At 35.8% G+C, this 13587-nt stretch overlaps 1 protein-coding gene across 2 annotated transcripts in view; it reads left to right on the top strand.

Moving 5' to 3' along the window:
- TAPT1 (transmembrane anterior posterior transformation 1) overlaps positions 1–13587 on the top strand; it is a 49763-nt gene that overhangs the window by 27781 nt on the left and 8395 nt on the right. For both annotated transcript variants that reach the window (XM_038134898.1, XM_038134897.1), the window contains 7 exons: positions 425–522; positions 690–759; positions 8356–8436; positions 9302–9411; positions 11018–11077; positions 12466–12534; positions 13506–13582. In XM_038134898.1, the coding sequence (XP_037990826.1) occupies positions 425–522; positions 690–759; positions 8356–8436; positions 9302–9411; positions 11018–11077; positions 12466–12534; positions 13506–13582 (565 nt within the window). The remainder of the gene's footprint in view (positions 1–424; positions 523–689; positions 760–8355; positions 8437–9301; positions 9412–11017; positions 11078–12465; positions 12535–13505; positions 13583–13587) is intronic.

Here is a 13587-nt window from a genome sequence, read left to right as displayed (position 1 = left end):
GCAAATGTTCTTTTGTGAAATAATCTTAAAGTGAATTTATGAATCTAAAGAGATACCGTAGTCAGTAGGTTTGGTAATGAATTTAAAATTCTTACAATTTTCCCCTATTTTCTCTGAAATCTTTAGGCTAATTCTGAATCTTTACCTGAGATTTTTTCTTCAGATTGTATTGATGTTTCTCACAACTAATGTCATTGGGTTCTTTTAGAGCAAGAAAAATTAGCATCATTATTACATAGTACACAGCACTGTGCATGTATTACATACATGTAAGTATTGTCTTGCTGTAAGTCTGGTTTGCAGGAGTATGGAAACTTGCCTGTTGAACTTTGAAAGCAAAATAGGAAATCTGTGGTTCACTGCTCTTCAGTACTGTTGTGCAGAAAACCTATTTCAAATATTCTTCCTTAACCCTGCTATGCAGTCCTACATGCTATTCTCATAATGGTTCAAGCAACAACCCTCAATGTGGCCTTCAACTCCCACAATAAATCACTGCTTACCATCATGATGTCCAATAATGTAAGTATGTAGCTTTATCATATAGCTACCCTAATTTGTTTCAGAATCCTCTGTCTTTGTATGTCTTAAATATTAATATTTTAAAATAACATCTTTTTTTATAATATTATTTGTTTATGTCAGTTTTTTATTAGTAAAAACTAACTAACTGTTTCTAAAAATTGCAGTTCGTCGAAATAAAAGGAAGTGTTTTCAAGAAGTTTGAGAAGAACAATCTTTTTCAAATGTCAAATAGTGGTATGTATAGCAGTGCTGATCAGGAGAAAATGTGGAGAGAGGCTGTTTATTTAATTCATTAATGTATTTAATATAATCAATGTATTTCATATTATTCTTACTATAAACATTTTACCTTGGTTAATTTGAGTGTTCTGACTTGCATTCCTCATCACCCCTTTTACTGGATTGGTTTAGTAGGATGAAACTGAGATCCACTTCAAGGAACACCTAGTCCTTTTATGGCAAGTTTTTATTTGAGGTGCTATAACAGCCTACTGACTTTGTGCTGAAATGCCGTGCTTCCAAGTGATCAAGCTTTCTGTTTTCAAAAAAATTAACTTTATAGTGTGCTGTATTGACACAGTGATTTCAGAATGCGTGTTGTTGGGTGGTTGTGAGGGTGGATCTTGAAATACCTCACCCCAACCCTAAAACAAACAAACAAAAAATCCTAAACAAATAAAGCCCCAAACAAACAAAAAAAATCAGTGCAACAAAATAGCTGATATATGAGGGAAATACCAGAGATTATTCCAATTTGGGATATGCTCCCAATAGGTAGAGGGTACTTAGGAAACATGCTTCTGGCACTTCTTAACTGTGTTTCTGCTTAGGATGGATTTTGGGAACTCGTACTCAGTGTGTCTCATGAAGCAAAGCTGTTCAGGTATCCTTTGATGGAAATTCTTCCTAATACTGGTATCAGCCATTTGAAATATTTATTGCCTTCTTGATTTCAAAGCCAGTAGGAATGATTGCACTTTAAGGTTGTGCTAGGGCTTCTTTACTTGTACTAGTTTTGTAGAATCTCAGAATGCCCTCAACTGGAAGGGACCACAAAGATATTTTCATTCCAGCCCCCTTTTTCTTACTCTTTTCATTCCAGCTCAAAGTTTTTAAACCAGATAACTCAAATGTGCAATAGGTTAAAAAAATAAAATAGCTACTTATTTAAAAACAGATTATTCATATTTTTGTATCACAAGTTAAATTTTCAATAGGCTTACATCAGGTTTTGAGTTCTGACTGTTGATATGACCTCTGTCTAATTCATCTGCAAACTTCAGTATTGCATGCAAATGTTTTGTAATTCCTTGGATGAAAGACTATTTACGTAAAACCTTAAATATATCACAGAGAATTATATAACAGACAATTTACACTAAATTGTAAGCTACCATATAGATGCTCTTAAACCTCCCCAAAAAGATCTTCCCAGCTATGTTGATAATGTTTATTCTGTGATAATAGTATTATTTTTAATTCCAAGATTTAATTACTTATATATTTAAAATCAGAGGTATTTAGCTTTACAGTGAGAATGCTAAAAATTAAATTTAATTAACTATTAACAGAAAACCTAGATAAGATTTATTATTTATGCAGAAAATGTTTACAACTGTGCATCTAGCTCTCCTACCTAAAGGTGAGGCCTCATGTTGAAATAAGCAAGGGACTGATATTAGAAATTGCTAGCAATTTCCTCCATAAAAAGAAAATGTTATCAATATTTTATTGCTGGTCATTATTATTGAAGACCCGTAATAGCAAAACCAGGTCATCCTTTATCAGTTGATGGAAGAAGTATTGCCATTCATTAGACAGTGTGGGGATGGAAGCAGTGAGTACATACATAGAAGAGTGCACAAAGCAAGCTAATTTATTCCTTTCAAACGGATAACTTTTCCTGGAACACCTTTCAGTATGGTTATAAATAGCAGTGTTTTTCTTTTCAGAGATAAATGACAGATTTTTAATAGAGCTTTTCACCTCTTTTGAACTTGAACAGATTTACTGCATCACAGCCTCAGTAAGGATGGAACAGTATTGTTTCAATTCATGTATTCTGATCACTTTAGTATCCTTTAAACGTTTTATTTCGTGCAGCTGAAATGATGGTGCATCTTTTGATGGTGTACCTTTATGATGGTGTTGGCCTGCTGTGCCAGTACTTCATCCTCCCTTGGAACTGAGGCTAGTCTGGTCCTGTCAGCTGAGCTTCCAGTTAGCTTTTGGAGTGTCTTGTGTGTCCTAGAACACATTGTGTTTAAATAGCATGCCTGGGCTGAACTGAACTTCTGAAAGGAAACACTAAATCGACTATATCTAAACACTAAATCTAATATACAGGCACTCCTGTATATTTCCCATATTTCTCTGCTTCTTTCAGTAGTTTTCTGATGTCTGCAGTCACCTGCAGGGTAATGATCACAGCAGTAGCTGATCAACCTTGGACACACTGATTGGATTCACTTTTTCTGGGGCTCAGCTCAAAATATTACTGTTATCAAACATATGTTTTCAATTCAATGTAAAGGTACTGATTTGTACACGCTAGGCAAAGAATTTGAGGGGAATAACAGGAGTCTCACAGGGGCATCTGAGGAATTCCTCACAAGTAGATGAAACTCTCTTCTTATTTAACATGTTAATCAAAAGAAAAAGATGACATAGCAGAAAAGATAAGCAATGACCACAAAAGTAGATATTGTGTTCAAGAGAAGTTACTACAGCTAAAATTCAAAAGCAACTTTTCTTGTGAATAAAAGTGTGAAAACAGAAATGAACTGTGCAAGCTGTACTTTTTATGAAATGCCCTGTATCACACGTTGAAATACCTTGCAGACCCCTGCCTGGCTCAAGCTTCTACATTGTATGACATCAGGATAGGAAGTGCCACCAAGCTACTGGTTTAGATCTGGAAATTGTGAAATCATTTTCACTTGGCATTGTGCTCAGCACCAGTTGGTGGATAGCAAGCTGATGTGTGGCTGTTTTATTTTTCCCAGTATTTACATTTCTGGACTTAGTGGAGTCAGTGATCCTTCTCACATTTTTATGGCCATTTAAAATTCTACTGTAACAGCAAATCCTCTAAAACTTCAAGATTAAAATAACTGTGAATCATCTACATAAAAATTAATTGAACAGGACATGAAATATACATCAGTTAATTGTTATCCAATAAAACTAAATCTGTTATCTTTTAGGGGCAGATCAACAAAGACCTTGGGACTTCTATAGCTGCTTGAGACTGCAGCTACAGAATCTGGGACTTCAACCATGCTGTTCCCACAGCTTTGATTTGTCAGCTGCAGCAAAACTACTTTTGCATTGTCACCCTGACTTTTACAAGGAAATTTATGTACACCCAGGCAATCTAAAACACTGTGGCCATTGGAAAGCACTTCAATACAGAAAACCTTTTATTTGTTGTATTAGGAAGAAATATTTCCCTAAATTTAAATAGTATATTCTCTTTTTGAAATAGTTATCTGTTAACTAGTTTTGAAGGGTCATTTTTAGAGAACAAGGAGACCAAATTATAAAGAGAAGTTCTTTTATCATTGTTGAAAGCCCAGCATGCTGCGTTCCTTTATGCTTTTAAATGTCTTATTTTAATTTCAAGCTGTGCTCTAAATTAAATTTTTTCACAAAAGTCAACTGTACCTCATGCAAAGAAGTGCATTAGATGTAGTGCATTAGGTTATTTGCTTCAGTTCGTTATTAGGCCTGACTCTTCCTTGTTTTTTATGTCTCTTGTCTCAAAAATTTAACATATTTATTCTAAAGTTTTAGGAACTTCAGTTTTCTTCTTTATAATTCTGTACTTTTTCTTCTCTGTTCTTCTTTGTTCCAAATTTATCAGTCTCTGACTTTGATCACAATACTGAATAGCCTTTATTTTTACCTTTGGCCTTTGAAATTCGAACTGCTTTCTCATGTGGCTTGAGGTTTTTTTAATACCATTATTCTAGTCAAGTTGTTCGTTTTAAGGATGAGGGATTTGGGGGCAGAACTATGTTTGAGATTGGTGTGTCCTTGATGATTCCTTGTTCAGTGTTTGATCCTTTCTTGTGCTCTGGTCACTTGTTAAGAGGTAGTTGGCACTGCAGCTATTTAGGAATTGCTGGGATGTAAACCAAATGATCTTGTTTCACTTCTTACATGCTACAATTTATAACTAGCTTTTGATCTAAACATATAAACAGTGGGATTAACATAATTTTTTTTTTCTTTCTGGTTTGGGATTCCTGCATAATGTGTTAGGGAAACTGGAAGGAAATAGCTTTGTGTTCTCAAGTCTGTTTACCCCACTTCGGGATCTCAGTTCCTGGGCTCTCGCTGTGATGCAGCTCAGGACACATTTGGCTCTCTGGGCTGTGAGCCCACATTGCCAGCTCGTCCCCAGCCTCTCATCCACCAGAATCCCCAAAACCTTCTCAACCCAGCTGGTTTTGATCTGTTCACTCCCAGCCTGTGTTGATACCTGGGGTTGCCCCAACCCAGAAGCAGCACATTCCACTTGGTCTCATTACACCTCTTTGAGAGTCCCATGGGTCCAATTCTTGAGTTGGTCCAGGTCCTTCTGGATCCTGCTCTTCTGGTGTGGCAACCTCAGCACTCAGTCATCTGCAACTTTGCTGAGGGTGCGCTCAATTCCTTCATCTGTGTTGTTAATGAAGATACTAAATAACACTGGTCCCAATATGGACCCCTGAGGAGCAGCACCTGTCACTGATATCCATCCAGATTTCATGCACAATATGTCATCAGCACTGTGCATGGTATGTGCTGACAAGAGACTGGTCAAGGGGATAAATATATCTGAATTACTGCTACATGTCAGGTTTTTAACACTTAGGGTCATAAACACTGAGAAAATAAGCTTCTTAATCATGTCCTTGTGGAGGTAACTGAAGACCATTTAAAATGTCATTGGCCTGTCATTTTGGCTCTCATTTAATCCTGTCTTATAATGGCAGGGGTTATTGAAGCTATAGTGTATCCTAACAGAAAAAGTTATGTGATATGCTTATCATATATACTTAGTGGAATACATGCAAAACTGAGTTGAAATGGTTTATATCAATGTTATTAAGCATTGTGGAGAATGAGAAGAGATCACTTTTCTTTCTACTTTACTCTTCATTATGCTGAAGCAGAATAGAATGATTGCCTCCTGTGCTGTCTGTAACTGATCATTAACACTGGTGGTTTGTCACTGTTTTGCCAAATTCACAATTACATTGATACACTTTGCCTTTGTTGTTCTTAGAGCATGAGCAAGGGTGGACCCAGGGATGTAGCTTCACTTGTTCTGTAGTTCACCACATCATCCAGAAGTGGCAATACATGGTACAGGAAAATCCCCTCACCAATTTAAAAGAACCAAATGTACATATACAGCATCAAATAAGTTCATAATAAATGATGAAACATTACATATTTTGTATTCTGGAATTTTAATTAATATTTAGGACTGATTACCAGTGGTTGTTTTGGATATCCTGAAGCCTTTTTTGTTCTTGTCCATGAGGGTGAGAAATTAATTTTTGATTTGTTTGAGTTTACTGTTGAAGCTGCTGTAAAGTGCCCTGTTTGCCTTGCTTGCAACTCTGACAGTTGATGAGAGGGATGAGGATGATGAGCAGCGGCCACAGTCATTCCTCTCCCTCCTAACAGCCTTGAACAGCTGTGGCAGCAGAGATAACAGATTAGAAGGGAGGCCACTGAGAACAGGAAAAATAAGCAGAGGGGGAAAATGGGTAAAATGTCACCCAGTCTCAGAAATTAGTGGAAGAAAAGTTGGTATTATTACAGCATAATAAGAGGAAATTTAAAGTCCAAAATGTCCCTTCTCAATTTAATCCTGTTGACTGGTGAGCTAACATATATGAGCAGGTAATAAATGGCTGGAGGATTAGCTTGAGACATGCTTTAATGTTAGGCCTGAATTAATGTCCTTGCTTCCCACTTGAGAATATCTCTCTGTACAGGCCTCCGTGGGACCTGAAAAACTGAAGATGAGATCTGTGTTTGTTAAACATTGCTGACCAATGATGTGTCATGGCAATGTGGAAGTATGTGATGTAGGAAATAGAAAATAAAACTACTTTGAAATTTGGTGCAAAAGTCTGAAAACTCAGTGATTATTTTCAAGTCACTAATGGGCATGATAAAGCATGTAGATCAATGAGTGCTTGACTGCATTTTCATCCATTTGTGACAGTGTCAAGTGGTGCCTTGTAACTAGGCTTTTCAGACAATACTGTGTTCTGGTCATTTGGGCAGTAATTCAGAAGCATAGAAGAATGTACTTCACTTGTTAGAGTGTTATTGGCAGGAAATGAAGAAATTATGGTTAGGTTTTATTTAAGTCATTTTTTCTGCTTTAAATTTATTGTACTAAAATACTTGCTTTTTCTCCCCCCCTGCCCCCCCCGGATATATATGCCATTCATTCTATTTTGAAAGCTTGTGCTTCCTCTGTCCCTTCCCCAGCCCATACAGACACATGAATTTATGATATTGTGCATGACATCTCATTCTTCTTGAATTCTGTGTGCTTTTTCATTCCTTCTCCTGGAGGACTTTTTCTTTAATTTTTGCTCCATTTTTTCAGACCTGCCAAAGGTCTGAGTATTTCCAAACTTCTATTCTAAAATGAGGGATATTGTTATACTGTAGTAACTGCAGCCACAAGCATTGCTGTTGACCTGTACTCAGTCAGAGATGATGGAAACTGTTGACACAAAGTCAATTTTTTTTTTTTTGTCCAGCTTAATCCTTGTGTGTTCTTCTGAACATTTCTATTTCTTGTTTCCCAAAATCAGGAGGTAGAACCCCACACAGTATTGGAGGTGCTTAAAAAAATGAACCCTTTGGATGTGCTTAAGAAAATTAACCCTTGGGCCCACAAGGAAATTATTTTTGTGGTTATTGACAGGTGTAACAAGCAATAAGAGTGTCTTCACAGATTTTCTTAGTAGCACTATCTTCTAAAAAGACTTCTTTAGACTTCCTAAATTGTGATGACATTATGGTTTGGGTTTTACCCTGCTTTTCATTAATACAGTTTCAGGAAGGTGTTTTTTAATAAGCTAAAAAATGTGATGCTTCCTGAAGCAAGCTCTGTGAGTGTTGTCTCTGGAAACAGAATACCAAAGTAGAAAAAAAAGACTGCCTTGTCTGGGAGGCAAGGCATAGGACTTTGTCCTGAATTAGATTGCTCTTGTGGTACAGTGCTTGCAGTTTTGATAATCCTGCTGATACATCCTGCTGTTCCCTTTTAAGAGGGCAGTGTGAAAGACCAGTAGGAGCCTTCTAGCTAAGGTGTAACAGTTGTCTTCAAACATTTTTTCTTCCTTTTACTGAACCCAGTATAAAGCAATTTGAATATCTATGATCTGAAAATGAAATGTACCTTGCAAATAGCTTGAAAGGACAGATTGGTACATTGTCTTAATTTTAGTAACGGAAAGTGCTGGTTCTTTTTGAATCACAGAAGGAATGCACAGACTTTATCAAGAAGAATGATTATTTTATTAATGTATTAGAAGAAGTGATAATAAGTCACAATTCCCTTCTGCTGCTGGGAACTCCAAGGAGAGGCAGCATTGGACAGACCAGGTCACAACCTGCTGTGGAAATCCTGTCCATGGTGTAGTTCCCAGCATTTCCCTCACCCCTTAAATCCAGTTAAATAATTTGTGGAAAATGTTATCTAATCCAAGAATTAATAAATGATGGAACCTCAGAATGAGTAGATATCTTTGTATGCAAATAAATGTTTCTTTGGAGCTGACAAGTTTTGTTTTTTTTTAAATCCAGATATAAAGGAGAGGTTCACCAATTACGTGCTGCTACTAATTGTATGTCTAAGAAATATGGAACAGTTCTCATGGAATCCAGGTGAGTAAACTAGAAGAAAAAATTCTGTGCTATGAAGAGCTGTATCTCTTGCTTCTTTCCTCAATCTGGAAGATAAGGGTAATCAACACATTTAATCAACAAATCCTAATTTTTTCAAATACCTTAGATTCTCATTTTTCTATTTCTGGTATTCTTCTAAGAATGACTGTGTTCTTTCTGCTAAAAATATCTATTGTTATGCTATAAACACATGTAGTTATCTTTCAAGCAGTGTCTGGAACAATTTCTTCCCAGCCCTTTCCTTTCCTTTGAGTACACTGTGAATGAAGGTTCCCCTAGAAAGTGGCTAGTGAGATTGAAATGTGATAAAGATTATGTTAAAAATACAATTCTTAATCTAATATTGATTATACTTAAGATTTTAATGACATATTCAATAAATATTGTATAAACAACAATTTTATTAAAACATTGTTTTAATAATTTTGATCCCTGATTTGTGTGGTATATTTTGCCAGAATCCTACCAGTCTACCTAAATTTTATCTTGAGTATCTAAAACTGCAGATGCTTTGTCTATGTCCTACACATACTGAACACGTAGTATCTAGTACCTACAAAGGTTGTCTTCCTACCAGAGGTAAAGTTTTACAAAGTGAAGAGTTTATAGCCTGATCCCAACTGTGGTGTGATAGTACAGGACAGTACAGATAGTACAGCAGTGATAAGTTTTTAGGACAGCAATGAAATAAGCAAGAATTTGTACACTGCATGCTCAGTGATAAGTAAACTTTCATATTCTTCAGACTCATGAGGATTTTTCATTTTTGAATAGAATTGTTATAATTCTTTTTGTATGCTGACATTAAATTAAATGGCCTAACTTGTTTCTTCACAACCCTCAGATCACTTTTGGGTGTTATTCCCGGATGTTTGCATGGTGGTTGCTTCAGAAATTGCAGTGGATATTGTGAAACATGCCTTTATAACAAAATTCAATGACATCACGGCAGATGTAGGTATCCTATTTGGAATGCTGGGTGCTATTTTAAATTGCATTTAATTTTGCTAATATTTTTTTAAATATTAATTTTTTTTCCAGTGCAGAAACTTAAGAACTGTTATTTTCATATGTTTGATATCACTTGGGAAAGCTTGCTAATTTCCTGATACAATATAGTTTTGAGGATTTTTTTAATGTGTAACTAACACTTCTGCTTCTAAATTAGTGGTTCCAGATCCATAAATTATTGCAATTTTTATATAACAGCTCACATAATAGCTACAATTCACATTATTGGCAGATCATTTTGTGAAGTGATTTAAACTGAAAGAAGGTTACTTGTTCTGCAGTCTAGACAGAGCTTGTAGCCTTCCCTATGAAAGTGGACTGTAGGTTAAAATTCAGGCTTTTGGAAAAACAGATCTTGTTAGGCTGCTTTAACTCTATCCTCGCATGTGTGTTAGAAGTGGAATCTGAAATCAGAGATCTTTTTTTCCCCACTGTCTCTGGAGCACTAATAGGAAGTAGGTTATGTTAGTTTCCCACTCCTGAAATTTCTCAGGCCGCATATATTATCCAGTCCTTCTTTTAAAGCAGTAGATGAGGTTACTTCTTGTGTATTACAGCATGACACATGGGCCATTTGTGTTCCACACTGTGTGAATTCAAACACGCTCGATAAATTTGTGAATATATGAGCTAGTGTCTTTTCACTATTAAAACCACTTCTCGGGAAATGTGATCAGAACTTGTGAGGTGCTTTCTTTTTCAGCATCTCTAAAGTAACTACATTGTTAGGTGTAGAAACAAGTGTAATAGATGCACTTAATAAGCTCCCTTATGCCAGAGGCATTTATGCATGCCCTACTTTCGTATAGAGAGTGTGGAAAAAAGCGGTAATGAAGCCATGGTAGCCAAAAATGTAGAATGTTTCAGAGTGCTGAAACAGCTGGAGGATGCGGGTAGTCACTGGCAATTTTGCAAGGTTTATTAAATAAACTTTGTGTGTGAAGATCTAAAGATTTATGGTTGGTACGCTAGACCTTTTCCAGAATTATTAACACCTGCAGTGCAAGTTGTCCTGCCACTTATCTTTAAGATAGATGCTTTTCTTTCTTAATATGCTGAACTGTTTCAAAGAGAAGGAAAAACTTGATTAATCTTGAGATGGAATTTGATTTTTTCATAGGATCATTTGCTTAGTGTATAAGAAAGCTCTCTCATTTGCTTGATTTGATACCAGGGCTAGCTTTCCTGTAGCTTAAAAGCAGTTATGAACTGTCGGGGGAAAAAACTAAATGTGATTAATGTGATTTCTATTATTTCGTGTTTCTCATGATCCTGAAATCCAGTAACTTTATGAAGTCTCATTCAATTCCTAAAGCATAGTGTGATGTTGTTTGTTTGATGTTGTGTATACACACAAATTACTTTATTGCAGAAATAGAGGCTCATCTCTTGAAGAGTGCCATAAGACCTCAGAAAAACTGGCTTTGACTCTTTCAGCAAATGCATAAGTTCATAGTACTTTATGGAGATACTTTGTTAATATCTGTGTTGCTTTTATAATGTATGATAACAAATTAATCAGACATCTGATGTGCTGGATTTTTTCCAGGTCTACAGTGAATACAGAGCCAGTCTTGCATTTGACCTTGTTAGCAGTCGACAGAAAAATGTAAGCCTGAAAATAAAATGCTCTTTCCTGTATTAACCAACACAATTGTTACAAGGGGAATATTGGAACACTTTTAAAGAAATATATACAGTACTGTTACACTCCTGCAGCACTGAAACTCTGCTCGCTTTCTTTAATAAGAGATAATAGGACTGTTTCTTTATGATTTATACTATACCCAGTTGTTCAGGTCAGCCTGAGCTTAATTTAATATACTGCTGAGTAGCCTCTTCCAAATACACTTACAATAAGGGGACAGTTGTAACAACTTTACGTTTTAGACTTACGTGGGAAGTAAGTAAACTTAACAGAGTAATTTTAGATTACTGTTCTTTTCATGGTATTTTAACTGTGTTGGGTTAAAGCACAGTATTCATTAGGAATTTGTGTTTCTTTACAGATAGAGTGTACAGATGTTTGCACTATGCATGTTACTGTCATGGCATGGGTATTTACAGAACACACAGATCACCTGTTTTTAATTAGTACCATTTTTTGGAAAGCTGTTTACTGCACACCTTTCATGGATGAGGACTCCTTAGGTTTCACTTGTTAACATTCCACTCATCAGTGCTTTCGATGTGTGCTGTAACTATTAAATGAACTTCATTACTATGATTTCTGTAGTTTTCTTGGGCTTGTTTCTTGGGCTGTTGTGAGGAATGCAGTAGTTAAACCTCATAAAGAAGCTAGACATCATCAGCTACAAATAATAACAATAATAATCATAATAATTTCTTATTAATAAAAACACCAGTTCATTAGTTTTCAAAACTCCATTACTTTTCCTAAGGATCCTCTGTGGGAAATAAAAGCATCATTTAGGCACTGACTTTGGTGTGATGTTCAGTACTGCAGGCAAGCTGTCATGCGCAGTACTTGTGTTTTGAGTACAAATGTAAAAACATTTTCAAAATAATTTTAACGTAGTTATCTTAAGGCTAATTATAGATGTTTGTAGAATGATTTAAAATTGCTAGTGCGGTGGATAATTGTTCTTTTATCCCTGTAACAATTTTTTCTGTAGAGAATTTGAGGATCAGTCAAATTAATAGAAAAAGGTCTCTAAGCTGGTAATAATGTGCCAATGAAATATCATAGTGCCTTTGGATTCAGTGTCCTAGTTGCTCTCAGTTTAGACATTTGTATTATACTCCAGTTGCTCTTGATTTAGAGCATTGAAGCTAATCTTACTGGTCATGGTAGTATTACATTTTTGTCTGAGAGTGCAGCTATCTCCATTTGAATTCCAAAATGTGAATAGGTACACTTTATACCAATATAGTGTTTGTTAACAGAGCTTTATTCTTATCTGGAGGGTGTGCTAAGCTAAAATAAGCTCATTCCTTTGCATAAGTAGTTAATTATTCTTCCTCTTCTTTTCCTAGGCATATACAGATTATAGTGATTCAGTTTCCAGAAGAATGGGTTTCATTCCTCTTCCACTGGCTGTTTTAGTAAGTAGTATCATTCCTATCAGTTTTCTGTCAATAAGATCTCACTTTGAGAGTGTGTCCCTTTGAGATAGCTGGCTGGATGTTTTAAGGATGAAATTATCATCTGAGGTAACTGAAATGGTGCTGAAAGTTTGAGTTAACACTCAGTATAACCTGTATCACATTCTAGTCGTGGCTTCACAAATGCATTATTGTTTCTCAGCCTTGCATAGAAAATCAAATATATATTAATTTTGTAGAATTTGTAAGAACTTGAATTGTACCAGTGGAATTAAACTGCATCTGTATTTACTAAATTCCTTTTGGCAGTTATCCTATTCATTCATTTGGAATAGTCAAAGCAGCTGGTTGCCAGAGGGTTAGCAGTAGTGCAGTAGTTTATTGAGGTTTTCCATAGGAGTCCTTGTGGCTGTCCCTGTAATGATGCTTAATGACTCAATATTCTTTTATATGGGGCACTAAGCTCCTGACCTGTTGTTGAGTGCATCACTGAAATAGTTGACTTTGTTACACATACATGTTGCTATAAAATGAATGACTTTAATTAAGGGAACTCTGTCCACATGCTGTCCTGAATTAACTATTGCAGAATGTTTTCTCTAAATAGCTGTTCTGACTTTCCCCATACGCACATACAGACAGGCAGCAGTTATCATAATGCTGGGGATCTCTACATGCTTTGTCAGCAAATATGCTTTTTTCCACTTCTTATTTTACTTGAAAGTCAGTGTTAAGGAAACATTGTCAGACTCTGGTTTTGGCAAAGTTGCAACTAGTAAGTGCTAGTATATTACTGATTCAAATCAAAACCTGGAGTAGTTAGTACTGCCAAGGGGAGCATTAGACTAAATTTCTGTTAATGTAAATGTTTCTACTTTTTCTTGAATTAACCAAATAAGAAATGTCTGTTACAACAGTCTGTTAATAACTAATATCTGTGTGCTAAGTTTTAACTTTTATTCTTCAAACAGCTCATCAGAGTCGTAACAAGCTCAATAAAAGTACAAGGAGTCTTAGCTTATGTTTGTGTTGTGCTGTTCTACTGTGGGTAAG

This window comes from Motacilla alba, chromosome 4 (assembly GCF_015832195.1).
Source record: "Motacilla alba alba isolate MOTALB_02 chromosome 4, Motacilla_alba_V1.0_pri, whole genome shotgun sequence".
Classification (NCBI taxonomy): Eukaryota; Metazoa; Chordata; class Aves; order Passeriformes; family Motacillidae; genus Motacilla; species Motacilla alba.
Note: the sequence above shows the minus strand (reverse complement) of the source record. Positions and strands in the feature narration are given on the sequence as shown.